We start from the raw sequence: 21,975 nt of genomic DNA, 5'->3' as shown, positions 1-21,975 counted from the left end.
GTTGTTCCATCTGAGTGCATTAGTTTCTTTTTCTACGATAAAAAAAGAAAGAGGCGGCGAAACAATAGAGAAGGAAAAAATCCTTGAAAAGCGACTGTATACGCGTTTGTTTGTTCATCTCATTATTTGTCCCACCACTTGACCAATGTGTTTGTAGTAATTCGTCACCCCCTCGTGGATGAATAAAGATTAGCACTGCACTGCACGATGCACTATGTGACATTGAATGGAATGAGGGATTAACCGGTGACGCGAACATACATCGATAACAAAGTTACGTGTTGACTGATAACGGTAGGGCAAGAATAGGTGTTTATCACCCCATCGGAACAATGGGTTGAACGAAAAAACATCCAAACATCCATGTGTTTGAGAAAAAACTACCCATGTGTGAACGAAAACTAAAAACGAAGATTTGTTGTCATTACACCGCGGCGTTGCAGCTTCAATGTATTGCAATAGTCCGCAGACAACGCGTCGAATATGCGGTCGCGGCAGTCGCGTCGGTAGTATGTAGGCTTGTTTAGAGAGAGAGAGAGAGTTACCTTTTTTTTTGATAAGTACAATACAGAGAGATTCAACTCAATTGAACGAATCCAGTAGCTTCATGGATTAGTTCATTCGTTTCGGTGGTCTCGGGAACTGCAAGTTCGTTCTGTATTGCGATCTTCAATTTCTTCCCTGTCGTAAATCCGCGGCGTGCCAACCCAGGTGCTTAATTGTAAAATTGCGTAAGAAGTGACCAATTGTTCGTGCAATTCGTGTTTTCTGCTTTTCGTAAAACACATCGTTGAACGAGCACGTGCAAATGATGTGCGGAATATTCTGCATTTGCTAGTCTCGTAAATGGGATGGAAGTTTCGTGAACCGAGATTATGATGTTTTGTGGCCAGCAGTTGTGAATTCCGATAGTTGAGAGTAAAGAGTGAACCTGAATGTAGTACAATCAATCAATTGCTTGAGAGATCCATAGATTAGATTAGAGCCATTGGAAACGGATGATGAAGTGTAAGTAATTCGACGTGAAAGTATATTGATTCTAGATCTTGCTTGAATCAAAATTTTCATCTAGACGGGAATGTTTCTCTATTAGCATTAGTGTCATCGAAGAAGACCGACAGTGTTTTTTATATCCAATTTTGTCTGTGGAGGCCATTCAATTCGAACGACTTTCTCATATACCACGCATTGTTATGATTGTTTAATGTGATGTTCTTGAGTTCTTGAGTGCTCCAGTCAATTCTACATATGACTGTTGAAATACCAGCAATTTTCCAATAACAAAATTGCACGGGATCGTACCTGTAAACCGTTTGCCCGCGATAGTTTCCAGCAGATGATGCCATCTAATTAGTTCGCGATTTTCTTATCCATGTATATATTTACATTATCTTTTTCTGTGCCCAATTGAACGTGTTTACATCAGACCTCAGTGATAATAAACTACTTGAGGCCTACGATATAGTAAAGCAAATATAGTAATAGAATAACAAGCCACTAGGTACGCTATAACAGCCAATATACATCTGACGATGAAAATGATATATCACACTTCTATTGGAAAGACGCAAGATGTGAACAGCGGAAATGTGCAATTGTCGTTCAGTGAGAAAAATTTTAGTGAAGAAAAGTGGGTTTCGCAAAACAAGTGATGTGAGCTCATTTCTAGGCAAAAAAAAATCAAGTGATTGGTTGTTTGTCGGATGTTTCGATAGGAAGAATTGCCTAAGGGAAGAAAGTGGAAATCAATAAAAGTTGTCTAGTAGCTAGCAAGCGATCAGCATATTCGTACCGTTAGTGGATCACTCATGTGAAGCCAACATGTCTACGTACCTGAAAAACAAATTACTCAGACGTACCGGAGGAATGGATTTTCCCGGACGACAGCAGCGGAGTCGATCGCTTGATGTGGAGGCGTTGCAGCGATCTGGAGTGCAGGTTGTTTTGCAAGTAATAGAAACATTCAATTATTGTTATGGATATACCCAGCAAACATTGAATCGTATAACTTTTGCACATACTAAGTCGCATTTAAATTCGTATCAAATTCCAATCATTGCGTGTATATGCCAGTTATATGCATCATATATCATCCAAACGCGTCTTGGATGCATGTATATCGCCAATTACGGCTATTCAGACGATTTAATTTGCTGGGTACATTCTGTCAAATATATACCGGGAATTTGAGTTTTCGAAGAAAATGTTTTATTTATCATTTATATTTATATTATCACCTTCAAAATAGGCAAAATACGTCATCGAAACACTTTTTATATCTGTATTCAGGAATTATCTTCAGTTCACGCATCGAATTCGTTTTCATACCTCCAATGCTGTAAAAACCAGTCCCACGAGGCAGTAATTTAAGTTTCGGAAGTAAAAAAAAGCCACACCCTTGTCTTGTCTCCAGTAATTATGCGTTAGATGAACGTGGGTACAGAATTTGATCATTCGAGCATGTCATCAGTCATTTGAATACGATGAAATTTTTGAAGAAAATTGAGCTTTTTCGGCACTAGTTGGATTGCGACTTTTCTCATTCTCTTAAACATCAATCAAAATATGACCAAAAATCTTGTGAGGGATATTTAATTCTCCGGCTAGCTTTCTCAAACATTAATAACGATTTCCGAGTACGTTTCCTTTCATTTTGTCAATGTTTCTATCAATTGAAGAGGAAATTGTGCATCTCTTCTCGGCCGAACTTCTACCATTCGTACATATTTTCGACATAGTTGAGTCACCAAATGTATTCAGCAACATTTTCAACGGTTCGGCACAAGAAATTTTGTTTACAACACAACATTTTTATAATATCTTTGATCAATAGAATCCATATCATAATTCGCTGAACAAAAAAAGTTAACTTGTTCCTAATGACGCTGTAAACAAACTGATTGACAAATCGCGCTCAAAATTGACATTAAGACCAACTTAAAAAAAATTGAAAATGTTCAGCGGGAAGAATGCGCTAAATACAACGTTTTGATTGGTTCAATACCGTTTAAAAGGAATAAGTAACGTAGCAACAAATCAACTTTTGAATATATACATACTATTGCGAACACAACCGTACACCTAAAGTTAATTTTTAGCACATGTTCTGGCATCCCGATTTATTACATTAAATGAGCTGAAAGATAACATAAAATGTTCTACTCCCCAATACATATATATCATTTGTATAATTTATATGCTAGAACCAATATGAGGGAGCGAAACAGGAGACACATTTAAATGAAAGCATATGAAAGCTTTTCGTATAGTTTGCCAAATACACGGCCCAGACAGAGAAAGATATATTCTCGTTTATGTTCTTCTTTATAGTCTTGGAAAACACCTTCCAACTTCATTTTACGATGAGGTGTAATATTATCACGAACCTTTATAATAGCGCTGGCAGCTATATGGATAGCGTGGTCGTGTAAAGTAAGTTTGCATTCCAGCCGGCCTTGGTTCGATTCCCATTGACGTCGTATGGACTTTTTTTTTTGCACAATCCCAAATGAAAAGAGAGAAGAAAACAGAAAGAGATGTCTGCTCGCATACATACAAACCATTTTTAAGCTTTTAAAATAGCTCATTATTTGAGCATTTGAATCTCATGCACAGGAAATGGCATCTTTTCTGCCAAAGATGACATGTTTTCTGCCAACGCTATTTTGGGTGTAGTTACCATCAGGCATAATTCTATATAGAGGAAGAACAAACAAAGAAGTGGCCTAGTAAATATAGTCCCATTGCGACAATTCTTCAGTTCATGGTTTGTTATCGTGCTGAATGGACATGCAAAGTTGTTAGCTTTAGAATGCATTCTAAGAATATGCACGTAAAAAAATGTACAGTACTGGGCTTGCATTGGCGTGCGAGAGCAAAGCAAATGAGGAATTTACCATTCTAAGAGGTAAATTTGAAGTTTTCAAACCGTCTAGTAGCCACTGTAAGTTTCGATATTCTAATTGGAGGTATAGTAAATCTGTGTATCGATGCAAATCTTTATGTTTAATATGTGCTAACTTCAACGGACCATTTCGGGGTTTGGTTTATGTTTCATCTGCAATCATGGACTCACAATATGCCGCTTGCTGACATTCATCTGAGACCAAACCATTAGGTGAAATAATTCTACAAAGAGATTTAATTTTATGTTGATAAAACACTTTTATGCTTCATCAATACACGAAATTCGAATTTTTCAATTTTTTTTACAATAACAAAAGCTGCTTCACTCTCAGTGTTGTAACTCACGAACCAATCGACCGATTTCTGTCAAATTTTGACACGTATCCATGGTGCATGGAGCAGGTGGTGCTTTGTGATCATCAAGTAGATTTTTGGAAAAGCACCATCTAGACGTCAACCTTATGAACTTTTCAGCCGAACTGTTATGTTCGGCGATTGTCCTGAAAGTTTAGAGCCGATTGAAACAAATCAAATAACAAATAATAACAATTCTATGAAGTTTACTTCTTACGATTGCAAACGATTCGTACGACCACACCGTCGACGCCGTATGCGTTTTTTTTGTCTGAAATGTGTTTATGTAAAATTAGGAATGTGCTGGTACTTATTGGTGACGTTTCCGATCGACCATTCAATTTCCTCAAATTCGTGCATTGGTTCCGAGTTGCGTCAAAGAACAGTGCATTTCAAGCAGGGTGTGAAGAAGGTATTTTCCAGTGGTGAGAGATGTGTTCTTCGGTTGGAAAGTAAAGGTGAACATTTGTTTCATCATACAACCGATTCGGTTCGGATTATCTGTTGCCGTTTGCGAAAAGGGCTGCATAGTATAATTTGTGGATTATTTCTTTGAGAATAGTGTTTTTGGGTGCGTTGTGGATGTATATCTATGATACAACCGTAAAGTTGACGTTGGACTACCGTTGACTTGGTAATAATTTGTTTGTATTGATTAAATTATTGATTGAATGGAACAATGTTCGGAATCTATTGAATTCAACATATTTGCTTAGTAAGTGAAGAATTTGAACAAACGCCATGTAATGTAAGGCACCTTGGTTTTAATGAAGGTGTTAGGAAACATATTTCGGTGGGAACAAAAGTCCCCCCAACGTGCATGTATTTTCAATGCCAATTTCCACAGACATCTTGGTTTTGATGGCTGTGTTGGGGAAACCGTAAATCGGGCCAATCGAAACAGGCAGTTAGTACGTTTAGATAGCGCTTGACATTTTACAGTTATTCAATTGCTTATTTCAGGAAAAATAACATTTTATTAATTGTGATAGATGCGTAGAAATATTTCCTATTAAATCTTTAATTTTTCCCTGCTGTGTTTAGGTTTTCATTTTACCCCCCATATATTCCGGTTAGACGTAGTCCCACGTCAAAAAAAATATTTCCATACTAAGCGAACGTTCGTGGGTCCAATCGCAAAACTCTGCATTGATTTTTACCCTTTGACCCTTTACAATTTCCCCTTACTATAAATTTCTTAGTACTTATACCAAAAACTCATGTTTCATATAACATGTTTCTAACATGTTACATGGAATATATGTTTGACACAGAAAATATAATAAAATAAAGACAGCTCAAATCGGACGAAGCTTTCCTCGAGTTTTGCACATACCAACACATTTGGTGATACATTTTTATTCATAGGGGCAGTGGCGTAGTTCCGCCCCGCGTGTCATCCTTAAAGGGGTGACCATGACAAGTATATTATATTGAAAAAAAACATGATTTTGAAAAAAGTAACCGGTTATTACTTATGGTATTATCTAACAAAACCAGTCACTATGGAAAAGTCCATGTTAAAGAATCTTTCTTGGTTTTTTTATGTTCATTATTTCGTCATACTAACTCTTTCTTTTCTGTACGGGGGTGTAAATTGAAAGTCTCGAAAACGAAGGGTTTACGTTCGGAGTACAAAGTTTTGAGCATTAATATCTCTCTACCGGATGAACAAAGTGGTATGAAAATAAAATTATTCGGAAGATAAAAGATCTAATAATAAAAAAGATGTGGCATGGCGTACACGATTCCAACGCTTCGGGCTATCTGAAACAAAAAAATCGAACAGATTCTGAATCAGTGAAGATGTCGCTATCGCATGAACCTCGGATAAGTCAAAAACATTTTTTTCAACAGAATGCATAAAATGGCGGCCATTTGAAAAAATGCGGTTTAAAACGTTGGGCCTGATCACGAACGTCACTTTACGGTGAAAACGAAATGAATTGAATGCAAGGTTATATGCACTTCATGTCGTTTTCACCGTAAAGTGGCATTGGTGATCAGGCCCGTTTTTTCTTACGTTTCCCATTTTTTTTAAATAGTAAAATTTAAAAAACAAACATGAATCGGTTCAGTAGAACTTGTGATATCGTGTACGCCACCGTCAGCAGAGCGGTTTTTAAAACGTAATCCGAATTTGTCATTCCGAATGCCGGACGCTATTTTAGACACGAAGAAATGAGAAAGAATACAAGCTCTTTTAAGTTATTTTAGACTAGCCTTTTTGTTCAGTCATTTTCAAGGCCTATTTGAAGACTTCCAAAACGGATTGAGTACATAAACTTGAATTTTCAGTTAGTGTCCATCTTTCCTTCCCCAAGTGTCCATCTTTCCCGCCAGTGATTCGATTATATATAGGATCCGATTACATACAGGCAACCCTTTTTGTGCGGGGAATAGGGATCGCACAAAAAAATATCGCATTAAAAAATCGTGCAAAACATCATCAAAAAATCGTGTTCGATACACAATTCGAAAAAATGGGTGGGTTATAACTATGATAAAACCGCAAGGTTGACGTGGAACTACCTTAGCTTAGCAATCATTTGTTTGTATTGATTGAGTTTTTGATTGAATGAAACAGTTTCCGAATTCAACTGAATTCAATTTAATTGCTGTGTGAGTAAAAAGACTGCCATGTAAGGTCAATTCATACATTGTGATAGATTATGTTCCCCGCTACAAATAAATTTAATGACAGTCCTTTTACGATTGGTATGATTTATTTTACATTTCCCTCTGAAGTTTGCATCTCTCAAGTTTACGTACTTCTCGAACCGCTAATTTGCTGGATTTGATGAGCTTCAGACACTCAGTTTCGATTTTGATACGTACGTCGAACGTATATTGTTCAATCAAGAGGCGTTATCGCAGCAAATGGTTATAAACATTTTGCCTAATCATCAAATGATATGCGTAGAAATTCAGTGAGTAGAGGATATGAAGGCATATCCTTTAATGCAATCTTGAATAACCGAACCAAAGCGTTGTGTTCGTAGCCGCTTTTGTAATCCGTGTTATGAGAACGCTTTTTGCAGAACAAAACATACATGTGCAGAAGTATCCCCGGCTTGCATGAATCAATATCTTCAACTTCTACTTTTTATACTACAGATGCTTTAAACTTGAATGTTCATTCGCCTCTAGTGTCTGCACGATTTTCCCAGGTTCCCAGGTTCTGTACAAAGGCAAGCGAGTATAAAAGTGCTCGCATTTTGCATTTAAAGCCGATTTCCCTGGACACCTTGCCAATTTCCACACGCTCCATGGATTTGAAGTCTGTGTTAGGGAAACACATTTCAGTCGGAACAAAAATACCCCCGACTTTCATGTATTTGCAATGCCGTTTTCTCCAACACTGCTTGGTTTTGAAGTCTGTGTTAGGGAACATATTTCGGTGAGAACAAAAGTTCCCCTACTTCCATGTATTTGCAATGCCGATTTCCCCAAGGCTGCTTGGTTTTGATAGCTGTGCTGGGGAAACAGTAAATCGGGCCAATCAAAACAAGGCAGTTAGGACGTTTAGATAACGCTTAACATTTTACAATTATTCAAATGTTTATCTAATGAAAAATAACATTTTATTAACTGCGATAGATGCGTAGAAATATTCCCTATCGATTGATGCAAACATCTTCCCGATCCAGTAAGAAATGTTTGAGTTATATGCATTTGAAATCTTGCATTTTTTCCTGCATGTTCTGTGTTTAGGTTTTCATTTTACCCCCTATATATTCCGGTTAGACGTAGTTCCACGTCAAAAACTTTTCGTGCTGTAGATAGGGACCGCATAAATAAAGTTTCCCCAAGAAAATAACTCAAATTCAGGCCGTTCACAGTTCGATTTCCCTTTGTTTCTCTGCTTTGCGATGGGACAGTTTGGCTTTTCGGTTGCGCGTGGCTGTTCTGTGCTTTTGGTTGCATGTCGAAACTTGATGCTGTTTGAAATCATGTTATGCGCAACTTAGAGCATTTGATGGAAGGATGGGAATGATTTGAGAAGTGGATAATTTAGACGCAAATTTGCTTTTTTCGCACTGAAATGCATATAAGCTATCGACAAAAACTGAATTGACCATAGCTTCGTCAAATATGCTTCTTTTTATATACCGCCCAAAAAAATCGCACAAAAAAACCGCCCAAAAACTGGTACTGTACAATGAAAAGATGTCGGAGACTGTATATAATCGAGTCCATCCTGTATAGATAAAATAAATCTAAAATGGAATATAGCCGCAATACAATTATTTACTCCATTTTTTATGAAAAAAAAGGGAAGAATGTTCACGTGGTTAAAAGGGGAAGGGATGTAGTAATTGTCCACGTTTGTTCAAGAAGGGGGAGGGGGGAGTCTTAATGCGGTAGTACACTATGAACAGCATAAAAAGTATATGATTTTCGCGATTTTTTTTCAACAAGATAATAAATTACTATGTGCTCGCTCAAACAGAACCCCCTTGCAGCCAAAAATTTGTAAACTGGTGGGAATTCTACAAGTTTTTCTAGCGAACCGATTCCAACCAATGATTTTTTTTACGTAATCTATATATATAAAAATGGAGTGATGTCTGTCTGTCTGTCTGATTCTTATAGACTCGGAAACTACTGAACCGATCGACATGAAAATTGGTATGTAGGGGTTTTTGGGGCCGGGAAGGTTTTCGTGATATTTTGAGACCCCTCCCCCCTCTCTAAGGGGGGGCTGCCATACAAATGAAACACAAATTTCTGCATTACTCGGAAATTAACCAAGCAAACGAAACCAAAGTTGGCATGTGAAAGTTTTAGGGTGCAATAAATGTTTCTATGATGGTTAGACAGTCCTTCCCCCACTCAAAGGGGGGGGGGGGTTCTGCCATACAAATGAAACACACATTTCTGCATTACTCGAGAATTAATCAAGCAAATGAAACCAAATTTGGCATGTGGAGGTTTTAGGATGCAATAAATGTTTCTATGGTGATAAGATACTCCTTCCCCCTCTCTTAGAGGGGGCTGCCATACAAATGAAACACAATTTTTTGCATTACTCGGAATTTAATCAATCAAACGAAACCAAAGTTGGCATGTGAAAGTTTTAGGGTGCAATAAATGTTTCTATGATGGTTAGACAGTCCTTCCCCCACTCAAAGGGGGGGCTGCCATACAAATGAAACACAAATTTCTGCATTACTCGAGAATTAATCAAGCAAATGAAACCAAATTTGGCATGTGGAGGTTTTAGGATGCAATAAATGTTTCTATGGTGTTAAGATACTCCTTCCTCCTCTCTTAGAGGGGGCTGCCGTACAAATGAAACACAAATTTTTGCATTACCCGATAATTAATCAAGCAAATTAAACCAAATTAGGCATATGGAAACTTTAGGGTGCAATGAATGTTTCTATGGTGGTTAGATACCCCTCCCCCCTCTCTTAGGGGTGGCTGCCATACAAATAAAACACAAATTTCTGCATTACTCGAGAATTAATCAAGTAAATGGGCGGGACGAAGTTTGCCGGGTTAGCTAGTCCTGGATATATTTCCTGTTATCGTACGTAGGTTTTTTTTATAATATTGATTTTTGACGAAAAGGCGACATTTTGGAAAAAAATGCGTTAGAATCTGGAAAAATCGAGACAAAAACATTCACCAAAATTTTATTTTTCAAAATATCATAAAAAATCGATGTAGATACGTACGTACGTACGATAACAGGAAATTTAGTGGAGAATCTGGAAAAAAAACTATTTCATCACAATCGGATGGACCGTTCCGGAGGCTGAACTCCCAACAGCTTGCAAAACTTAGTTTCGAGAAAAACGCGTTTTAAATTTTGGATCCGCGCTCCTTACGCAAAGACTTAAGTCCACTAATTGGCTTGTAGCTTTGGAACGGAGCATCGGACAAACCTGGGACAAAAACTACTGTAAAGTAGACATCCCAGAAAACTTATTAGGCCATTTTTTAAATTTTTTTCATGTTTCCATAGCGTATTAGCCCCTTAAATGAAGCTTTTTTTATGCACGTGATATGTGAACAGCCCCTAACATGTTCTCTATGACTGTTTTTGGGTGAAGCAATAATTTCTTATTTGATAAAATGGGACCTTATTCAAGGTCTCAATTCCTTTTTCGATGAGATTTTCATTCGATCCACCAATTGCTATTTTATACGCGATCAACTAAATGAACAAATGTACATTTTATATGCACTCGATAGTTATTTCTCCCTTTTTTCTTCCAGCGAGCTGCGGCACAGCATCAACAGCAATTAGCAGCCCAAAGTAAGTAGAAACATTCCCGTTTGTTGTACAGTGCATACATCTACTAAGCTATGTTTTGTTGGAGAATATAGTGTTTCCGTTTTTAGCGATCAAATTTTGAAGGAATTTTCAGCTGTGGATCGGGTTCTCTAGCAGGGACCGATTCCTCGATACATTCTTCGATATATTCTAACTTGATTACTGTGTTAATGTGTTAATTAGAATGCCGGTTCGAAATCTGTATTTTATTTATCAATCTAAGTAGTTACTAAAAATATAGATTTACAATTTGCATCCTAAATTTGAATTCACAGATTTGACATGCACTCCGGAACCTGGATTAACTTTGGCTTTCGATGCTTTGGTAATACTTGTGTGAAACCATTGAATTGAAATTCCAGTTGAATGATGTAAGAAGATATAAACGATATAATCGATATAATCGTATGATATTTGAGAAAGTTAAAGCATCTCATCTCATCAAAGTCGATCAAAACACTCACCCCATAGTTATTTTGGGTACCCACTGTATTTGAGACTGGAAACTATAAATTGCATGCTGCGTAATTTGTTGCATGCAACCTTCTCCACATACATATTGAATATAGATGTCGCTAACAGAAAGACAAGCATTCAACCATAAAAAAAAGTTTATAAAAATGTAATATTCCGGAAGCGAGTTTCCCCCAGAAGTCTTCGGATATAACATTATTTTCCTCTGAATCGATTCATCATTGATCTATCAAGGAAGAGCTGAACTGGAGGCGCAATATAAAAGGGGATTCCTAGTAATCCTTTTCAAAACGAAGGGATGAAGCATGGCTTCTTTGAATAAAATTTTAGGCCTATATTGTTTTTCAATCTTCCCCCAAACTATATTTCTCAATCCCCAATTTTAAACACATATTGGTCCCAACTATCAGCCCAGTATGTACTAAATCGCACTTCATCGCAACAGCGTGGAAGTAAACATTACACACACATCATTGTATCACCCCCAACACCATTTACCGGTTCTCTACCGGCTTATGCTGTTGGCAGACCTGTATGAAACACCACAACCAGTTTTAAGCGCACATGGTCTGAGTCGTGTTCGTTCGTTGTTATTGTTATTATTGCCATCCCGCATCGGCGCGCTGATCAAAACAGAGAATGTAAAGAAGAAAAAAAAACATGCAAAACGTGTCGAAATCGCTTGGAAGAAGGTTCGAAGAGGCTCGTCGCCGGTGTGTTGGTAGCGAGCGCAAATCCCTGTGGCCTTGAAATTTTGCCGTTTTTCTATCTCTTTTCCACGATCGTTCACCGTAACACATTTACGCGTTCCGTCGTGATTGCGTTAATACTTCAATTTGTTGTGTATTGTTTGGGAAAGTGCAACGGCGGGGGAATGCATTTGGTGTTTTGGATTGTTCCAACGCGGGTTTTGTTGACGACGCATTCTCGTTTTTGAAATGTTCAATTCATACTCTCCATTCTTTGATGGCTATTTTTTCATTTTCGTTCTCCTTTATGCATACTAAAGTTCAATGAAAAATTTCCCATCATCAGCCTACAATTTTAATATTTAAAACTGCTTCAAAATCGGAAGGATTTGCTTTCATCTGTGCACTAAGATTGGATCCGGAAATCATCGGAACGCCTTCATCATTTTATTAGATCAGCGGTACTCAACCTTTTTTTCATAGGGGCTACAAAAACGTATTATTATTAATTCGCGGGCCGCAAATAAATAAATAAAGAAGAATGATCTCCACGACCAAGAGCCACGCATTGTTAACTTAGAACTACAAAATCATTACCGGAGAGTAGAAACATCAAAGTAATTTATTAATAAAAAAATTTTGATACAAATATTTGATAGCAATGACAAGGGCCGATAAATAAATGCTTTCACTGAGTGAAGGGCCCGAACTTTTCGCGAAGCAATTTGAGAAGATTGTCAAATTGATTCCAAGCATTGAAATGTACTAATGATTGCTCGCTGTCTGGAGAACTGAAACTGAAATACTGATCTTCTCGAATTTCCAGGTAGTTTTTCAGTATCTCTTAGCAAAATTACATCTTCAACGCAGAATGAAGCATCTCAGAAGACGTAGAACGGCAACAGGAAATTCGAATTTCTTTTCTGCTTTAATTTTGCTCTACACTATGCTTGTTTCTTATTCTGAAGATCCATTCTGCAGTGAAAAAATTTTTCAACACAGTATCAAAATTGAAATTGAGATTGGTCAGGGCGAGCACAATATATAGAGAACATTCACTGATAGCCAACGACATACATCAACAAATCTCGACTACGAAGGACTCATATTTATAGATTTTGGTGATTTAAATAGTTCTACTGTAACAGGCTTTTGGGTCATTAAGTAACCAGCATATACGAGGGTGGTCCGATAAGTACATAGCTCTTTGCCCGATGGTGTCCGTATCGCAAGAGAGATTACTTATCGTGTAGTACATTCTCGTAAACGGCTACTGTCCAAATTTCAGCCGAATCGGACTCGTAGTTTTGTTTCGACCGTGGAAATTTCGCCGTCGCCACGGCCAAATTGATCGAATTGCACTACGAACTGCTGCTCATATTCTCCGCATTCTCCAGATTTGGCCCCGTGTAACTTTTAACTTTAAAGGAGACTATGTTGAGAAATAAATCGTCACTTTTCCAACATTTTTGTTTTTTTTGTAGGCTAAGTACTTTGGACTGCCCTCGTAACTCGTAGACATTTGATTCTTCGAATGAAGTGTTATCAGGCGAATCCGTTCAACCGACAAAAAAGTATTAACGGTTTTGTGCGTTGCTCCCTAAACGTAACGTTCTGGTTTTAGAAATTTTAATCCTACACCCCAGTACAGATTCAAATGTGATGGGATTCGAAAAAAACAGAGGCACTTCTCACCAGACGGCGTACAAAACGACGTCGTGTCCCCACCGAACAAAACGGCATCATACTGAGCGATATCTATCTTTCATTCTTCCTTCAATCGAGCAAAACCGCTGTGTGACATCAGCATTGAGAAAGACTGCTGTCTGATAGTTGGATCGAGATGACTTTGATGATGTTGTTGTTTTAAATTATAGAGGCTTTAAAATTCATCAGTTCATTCGCCTCTAGCCTTGAAAAAGTTCAACTTGAAAAAGTAAACTTAACACTCGGCGTTAAGAAAAATCATTTCGAAAGCCTCCCTGCTGTCTGGTCGCTAGTTAGATGGCTTTGTGAATAATTTGTGAACACTGTAAATTGAATTCGCGAATGGCTTATTCACTCAATTAATAGAATACGGTGGAGCTTAGATTGCAATGTTTTGTCTATCCACATTGTCCTTAGAACGAATACTGCATTTGCATTTCGAATGACAGATTTATGCTCATCCGATTAGCAGTGATATTTAAATATTGCACCTCGACCACTGGAACATGATAGGAAAAAGTGTATTCTTTCAATTTTCGTTAAACTTTAAACCTATATAGGTTAGGGAACCGTAATGTATGACGTTCCGGAAAAAATAGAGAATTTCCGATTCGATAGGAATGCAAACCATCAAAATCCGTTCTGAGCCAAAATAATTATTAACGTTAAAACTATTTCATAACGTGACGTGCTTTCTGATTTGATAGCAACGATAAACATGGTTTTTTTATCCCATTTATTTATTTATTAGGCTCATTAGCATTCTAGCTGTAACAGAGCCGGGTTTTAATCGTGTACTTGTACATATGTTTATGTTTATATAAATTGTAAATTACACAGCAGTTTATAGTAGCCATTTAGGCGTTAAGTTTTCTTTTCCATTACATTATGGTAAATTACACAGTAGTAGCCATTTAGGCTTAAGGGTTTTCTTTCTGTTCTTCCATTGTTCAGCAGACCGGACAGCGGAGACAGTTGATATTGATCATTGTTGGGTTATTTATAGAACAGCAGCCCGATGTTTCTTGCGAAGCAGAGCAGTTGTATGGATGAATCGATCTTTGTTCCACCGTGGATCGATTTCCATCGCTGATGATGGGTTGCGTGGACGTAATTATTCTATAACAACACAAAGATGATCAGTTGAGGGCCCTGAGTTTGAACTCACGATCGATCGCTTGGTAAGCGAACGCGTAACCAAGTGGCTACGAAGACCCCCTATAAACATAGTTGTATGTCAAATAATATATATAAATAAAAATGATTTGGTGTCCGTTCCTCGCGATTTAACTCAAGAACGGAGCAACGGATTTGAACAGTCAGTATCAGGATTGAAGTGTCTCAGTCTGCATCAAATGCATATGTTAGAAAAGAAATTATTATTTCTCGAGCACAGAGAAATAATTTTCGGGGAACATGAGTGTTCGAAATTATATGAATCAGAAAAGCAATTGTGGGCGCGACGAAGTTCGCCGGGTCAGCTAGTAGGTAATAATTTCATATTTATTCACTAACGTCAACAAGATTAGTCCGGATTAAATATATTTAATAAATATTTGATCTACTAATATTACTTAATGGTAACGGATCAGATGGGCCAACCAAAAGAGCCCGGTGGGCCGCATGCGGCCCGCGGGCCACAGGTTGAGTATAGCTGTATTAGATACTAGCTGTACCCTGCCACGCTTTGCTGTGGCACATTATGCTTGCATCGTTGAGTTTAGAAAGTCATGTAATTTTCAATTTTTCATGTCGTAACAACATTCCTTGAAGTGGATTGTATATTGTGTCCAACTTTAAGCTCAATTGGTTTCGAACTTTTCGAGGTTTTGAACCATACACAAACGAACAGAACATTTATATATACAGCCATTCCATGCCAAACCGATAAAGTGGTTCTCAGATTTCCATGAAAAGTGGTAGTTTTGTTCTTTATTGCAAAATATTGGACCCTTTTTTTTAATTTTTTTCGTTATGGTGACCATTTCCATTTTAGGGTGGTCCGAAAAATGTTTTTTTTCAACTTTTTCTCAAAAATAAGTTTTTTTTCAAAAATTCATAACTTTTGAATCGCTGAAAGCCAAATGACTGTTATTGAAGCCTTTTGCTAAAAAATATTGAGTTTGCAAAAACAATGGATTTCGTAATTATTGATTGTAATTGTTTTGACGTAGGAGTACGTCTTTCATTTCTGTACCGGGGTGTAAGTTCAAAGTTTCTAAAACGAAAGAGTGACGCTGGAGTGCAAGGTTTTGCACGTTAATGCCTCTTTACCGACTGAATGGAGTGGTATAACAATCACTTCATCCGAAATATAAAATTTCAACGAGTTATATTATTGTCACTTATTGGTCCAAAAAATCGTTTCAATAGCTTCAACATTGCTTTGAAAGCAAGCTATTGAAATCATCATTGCTCATTGATGATGATTGGTGATCGCAATGTGTTCCCAAACACGGACGCAAAATCTAGGCACCTGGAGAAACCGTCATAGCGAATACATGCAAGCTGCGACTTCTTTTGCTCGCTTGCATTAGTGTTTGGGAAATCATAGCGGACACATGAAAGGCGTGAGTACTTTCACTCGCATCAATTTCTGTTCTACTTTCGCATGAAACAGTCATGAAAAACTGTTTGCGTGTGAATGCGTCCAAGCGAAGGAATATTCGCATTTACGCATTCGACTTGGTGTTCCTGTGATGCAATCCAATTGACGAATTTACGCAAAGCTGAATCAGCTCATGCGACACTTACATTAGAGTTCAGAACCACAAAAGTGATGATGTTTGTTTATACTACGCACTGAAAAGCAAGATTCGGTCGTGATTATTCATTTTATTTCTATTTAAAATGGTTGAAATGATTAAATGTATTCAGTATATGGTAAGAAAGTTAGGGCTTTGAATATTTACGATGATTTCAACACGCGATTGGACGAAAGTCATTAATAATCTTCGAAAATTTTGAGTTTGACAAAGCATACAGGTCATGAATACTGTGGATAATGGTGATGGAATCTATATCATATCAAGTTGGATTACATAATTAATAGTGTACACTTATACCAAGCCATTCTTAAAAATATACATACCACATTGTAAAATGGCGATTTTCTAACCTTTTTAGCGTAGAAAGAATACGTGGAACCGGGAAATTTGAAGATAAACTCTGATTTTTCTAAAAAAATTTAACGACCATAAAAACAAAACATGATCATTTTACTCACTGCGCCATCTGGTTGTAAATCTTACATAAATTCGTCAATAGCATCAGTTTCTGTTCTGCTTTCGCATGGAACAATCATGAAAAATATCCACATCACGATAAAAACGAAATTAATTTTATGCAAGGTTATATAGACTTTATTTCGTTTTAACCATGAAATGGCGCCCTCAGTTTCTATTCTGCGCATGGAGTGATCATGAAAAATCTCGTGTTATTCTCACGAAAACAATAATTAATCATGTATCTAACATCTTCAGTTGCTTTTACAAGGCAACTCAAATTCCATCGGTTCGTTTCGGGACCACCAACAAGTTCGAATGAGTTGAATTTTATGTTAATAACAATTCCATACTTATACTCATCCAACCACACATGAACAAGAACAAGATTCTAGTTGCATAGGTTTAGTCTAGTCACATAGTAATATTTGACAATGGTTCATTTATGTTTAACCTGTTAACTTTCTAAATAAATACATAGAAATACATATGTAAACAATCCTAAGCATTTAAAAGAAGATATAAAAAAATAGAAACCGAGAAAACTATGAAAAACTGACTCAATCAAGAATAGCAAAAACAAAAATAATTTTTGTCTTCCCAAAAGTAATATTTTGCCAAAGAAAACTAACTCATAAGCTTCAGTTTGATATGTCGATCATCTGAATCGGTCCAGTAGTACAGAAGTTATGAATTTATGTAATGGAAAAAAGTGAAAAAATGTTTTTACGAACCATTGGTTAACTTTGGAAAATCATATCTTAAAAACGAAAGAAATTGCACTCTGATATCGAGTTATGTAGAAAATCCCCAGCTTTCAAGAAAAAAATATAAAAAAATAAAGCGCCCTCTAGTCCAAAGCCATGAAAACAACAAAAAACGACTACAATCAATAATTACGAAAACAAAATCTTTTTTTGTTGTTGTAAGCTTTAATTTGATATGTCGATCGTCTAAAACGGTTCAGTGGTTCAAAAGTTATGAAAAAAAGTCATTTTTGGGAAAAGTGGAAATAATTGATTTTTCGAACCACCATAAAATGGAAACTGTCACCCTAACGAAAAAAACGGGTCTAATGTTTTATGATGAAAAACAAAATTATCACTTTTCACGAAAATCTGAAAACTACTATATCGGTTTGGCATGGAATGGCTGACAAGAAACAAATATCCATCATTATTGTTGAATGGATAGTGGAAAATTGTTGAATTCATAGTGAAGAGTAAATTATTGTTCATAAGTTTCCAAGGATGCGAATGAAGTTCATCTTAATCTCTCAAAAGGGGTTTTCCTCATCCGCAAATGTAATATCATCAAGGCAACTAGCCAGATGAGAAATAATAAATAATAATCTGTTCGTCTCACCGCCGTTTTCTTAGTTTAAAATATCCTGTTCGCTGAACTCCATTCTTTTTATGTTGTACTCCCCGCTAACGTCACAGCAGCCCAACTATCAGCAATGCGTGATTGTTATTGTGTTACCTTATAAAAAATATCTTTTATTCTCAAAACTTCCATTCGAGACATTGGAAGTGGTTGACACATTGAGTCCCGTGTCGACACTAACCTTTTCGCGCGAGTCCCTGCGAGGCAATATTATTTTCCTTAGACTTAGTATTAACATATACTTTTGGTTGCTTGCTATCCGAAGCGACACTGAAACACTGAGTAGTAGTTTTTTTGAGTAGTTTTTTCTGTATCTCTCAACAAAAAAAAAACCGATGCCCCCAAAACCCTTATTCCCAGAGGTTTAATCCACAAATTATACTATGAAGCACCTTCCGCAGAACGGCAACAGAAAATCCGTATTGAATGTACTCTGTAGGGGCGGCGGAGACGATAGCAATCGCAGCGGAACAAAATTTTCACTTTCATTTTTCAACTATCGTGTATTTCATTATGAAACCCAGGATAAAGATTTATGGTTCACTTGCGTTTACAGTATGAGTATGCCCTCGCGAAGAGTGGCAAAGTATGGTACCGTCGCGAAGGTTTAAATGCGTTGCACTTTGACGACACTTTTAACCCGGGACCAATGCTCGAATCCGCTAAAATTCAGTGATAAATCGAAAAAAATCACCAATAAGCCCGAAAACACTCATAAATTAACACAAGTTCTTTCCTAGCAAGAAAGAAAAATAAAAATATATAAAATTTGCTTTTTATTCGAAAATGACTTTATAATGCTTCGAACTTTTAGAAATAACTCCGTTCCGTGAAGGTTTTGGAAGCTTTGGAGATGGTTGATTCATGAATCATTTTTGTTATCGCGAGGAAAGATATACAAGCTGGCCATATGTAGAAATTTGCCAAATGTAATGTAATGATCCTGTCAGACACGCACACTGCAGCCACATGCATTTCTGTTTTCGTGTCACCACCACCATTAATAACACAAAAAATGGTCACGTGTGATTTGATCACACACAAACACTCTCCGTCTAACGGTGCGGAAACTGACACAAAGTACCTTTTCATCGAGTATTCGCCTCAAATTGGAGAGCAAAAATTTAAGAACATCGCAAAGCGGTTTAACATCTCTCGTTCACGACTTTCCTTTAGAAACGATTCTGCGTAGAAACCTCAGTCCACTGGTTGTAGAATGTATGCTACGCAAATGCAATTTCTAATACAGATATTCCATACCAAACCGATATAGCGGTTCTCAGATTTCCGTCAAAAGTGGCAGTTTTGTTCTTTATCGCAGAACATCAGACCCGTACTTTTATTTTTTTGACGTAGGACTACGTCTTTCATTTCTATACCGGGGTGTAAAATCAAAGTTTCGAAACCGAAAGCGTTACGCCGGAGACCGAGATTTTGAGCGTTAATAGCTCCTGAACAACTGAACGAAATTGTATGATGAACACTTCATTCGAAAGATAAAATGTCTACGCGTTATATAATTGTTACTTTTTGATCCAAAAACTTGTTTCAATAGCCTTAAAATTGATCTCGAAACAGGCTATTGAAATCACCAATCGGTATATAAGTGAGCGGCGCTCGGAAATCCACTCAGTTCTAATTGAACAGCGATTGGAGCAAGTTGTCGCTGTTGTGGTGAAGCTCTTCGTTTATCATGAATGCGCGGATGAACGGTGTCACCAAGAGCCTGTTTGTGCACCTTAGGCCAGAAGGGAATCCATCAGGAGGAGAGTGATGCCACAAACGGTTCTTCTCGATTCAATCTCGCACAAAAAGCATACTTAAGCGATGTTCTGGTGGTGAGACGCATTCATTTTTCGTGAGGACATCGACAAGACAACATCGTTGCCTAACGTGCTGGAGGAGGTGGACGGTGAAGGATCGACACATACACGCGCAGAATTCTTTCCGTTTGGATGCCATTCAGCATCAAGAAAGTTCCGGAAAGATCAAATCATTTCTGGAAAATAATCTGCCAGTTCCTCTGGGAATTTGAAAATACATTCATGTGAAAGAGTTTATTTTAATGTTTTCTATCCATGTAACACTGTGACCAAATATTGTTCAATCAAGTGCTATTGACAGGTGGTTATCGAGTTAGTATTAACCACTGGTGGGCTTCCAGTATCGAGGAAAATGTGGAAATATCTAATCGTTGCTGGAAAATAATCTGCCAGTTCCCCTTGGAATTGAAAATTACATTCAAGCGAAAGAGTTTATTTTAATGTTTTCTATCCATAAAATATCCATATAATACATTTGGTTTTGTGATTTGTCAATCAAGTGCAGTTAGCAGGAAAGCTTCTGAAGATTATTCTTCAGAACAAGGTTTTTCGTATCCTATATTGGATGCATAAAACCTTGTACCTCCAACGTAACGCTCTCGTTTTCGAAGTGCCCCTAATACTCATTTATTCATTCATTCAGAATGGATTTAGATTCAACTTCAAACAAATGATCTCTAAATCAACGATAGTCCTACGTCACCCTTGCGGTTATACCATAGATATAACCCACTTCCTGTTTTTTTATTAGGGTGCCCATTTCCAGTTTAGGGTGGTCCGAAAAATCAATTTTTTCCACTTTTTTCCAAAAATGACTTTATTAAAAATTCATAACTTTTGAACCACTGAACCGATTTAGATTATCGACTTGATATGAAAAAATCGTTTTTTTATCATTTTCATGGCTTTGGACTAGAGGACGCAATATTTTTTTATATTTTTTCTTGAAGGCTGAGGATTTTTTATAGAGATAAAAGGAATATCCAGTAACTATCTGGATTGGCCAGATACCGGATATTCGAAAAAAATCCAATTAATAAATAAGATAAATAATAACACAATAACACATATAGCATATAAACATCATTCACACGTGATTAAAAATAAGGTGCGATTACTGACATGTCGAAATGTTATTGAAATTGAATTATTATCAACTCATATCATCAAAGTTTCATTCAGCTCCATCCCTTTCGTTTCGTTGAAGATGGCAATGAGCTGTTATTCTCAGAAGAATCGTCTCAAGATGAAGATGATTTTGATTTTAATGATTTTTTGTCTGTCTGTTTACGTTTCGAGAACACCTAAATGATCTGACCTAAACCTTTGGTCTAAAAAGGTTGCAATCAGATAATTTCGAACTTCTTCTAAATAGTTAAAACGACCTCTCCAGCGTTTAAAGACGCTCTCATACGAAGTAAGTTTGGTGTTTTTTGTGCAGTCTCGTCCTTATTCAAATACTTTTTTGATGCAGGAACATGTTAATTACCTCGAATATATAAAAGCCCAACGCACTTCTCCACCAAGCCTAACAGTTGTTGAGTCTTCAAATTAGTAAATTTGTCACCGATCATAATAATTTCGATTTGCAGTGAACTAAGTGCACACCTTATCAGACTACCATCCCCGAAGACAGTTCTAAGTTTGTTCTCAATCTCGATGAAAATAATTGATAGTTGATTGCATGTAACTCTTACTCTTACTCGGCCAGTATTCGAATTATCTCAATACACTCACAAAAATCTACTTTTAAAAATATAAGACCATTATTAGAATAAAACTGTTCTAAATTCCTTGTAGAAAACATGATACACTATTAACATTCTTATACTCGCGAGAAAAATCGTAATTTGTGTACTCTGGACTGTGCGCGTCTCTGTGACAATGCTATTGCGTATTTTCAGGCGTTATTGGTATTTATTCAAAGAAACATATATAAATGAGTGGAAATATTTTTCCTTTAATTTCAGTCAGTTTTAACCCTTTGCGGTCGAATTAATTTTCTTTGAAAGAGATTCTCTTATCTTTCTACGCTAATAATATTTTGTTTATACCGAGTACCGTTACGTTATTCATAGAAACTCCGTATATATTCGTGAGAAAGTTCACTAGACATTAAAATTCGT

General features: G+C 36.9%; 1 protein-coding gene across 3 annotated transcripts in view; it reads left to right on the top strand.

The window, feature by feature from the left end:
* Positions 1 to 21,975, top strand: part of LOC129780523 (uncharacterized) — a 190,079-nt gene that overhangs the window by 59,336 nt on the left and 108,768 nt on the right. For all 3 annotated transcript variants that reach the window (XM_055788871.1, XM_055788873.1, XM_055788872.1), the window contains exon 6: positions 10,489 to 10,528. In XM_055788871.1, coding sequence (XP_055644846.1) covers positions 10,489 to 10,528 — 40 coding nt within the window. The remainder of the gene's footprint in view (positions 1 to 10,488; positions 10,529 to 21,975) is intronic.

The sequence above is a fragment of the Toxorhynchites rutilus genome, chromosome 3 (assembly GCF_029784135.1).
Source record: "Toxorhynchites rutilus septentrionalis strain SRP chromosome 3, ASM2978413v1, whole genome shotgun sequence".
Taxonomy (NCBI): Eukaryota; Metazoa; Arthropoda; class Insecta; order Diptera; family Culicidae; genus Toxorhynchites; species Toxorhynchites rutilus.
The sequence above is the reverse complement of the archived record's forward strand: the minus strand, read 5'-3'. Positions and strand labels throughout refer to the sequence as shown.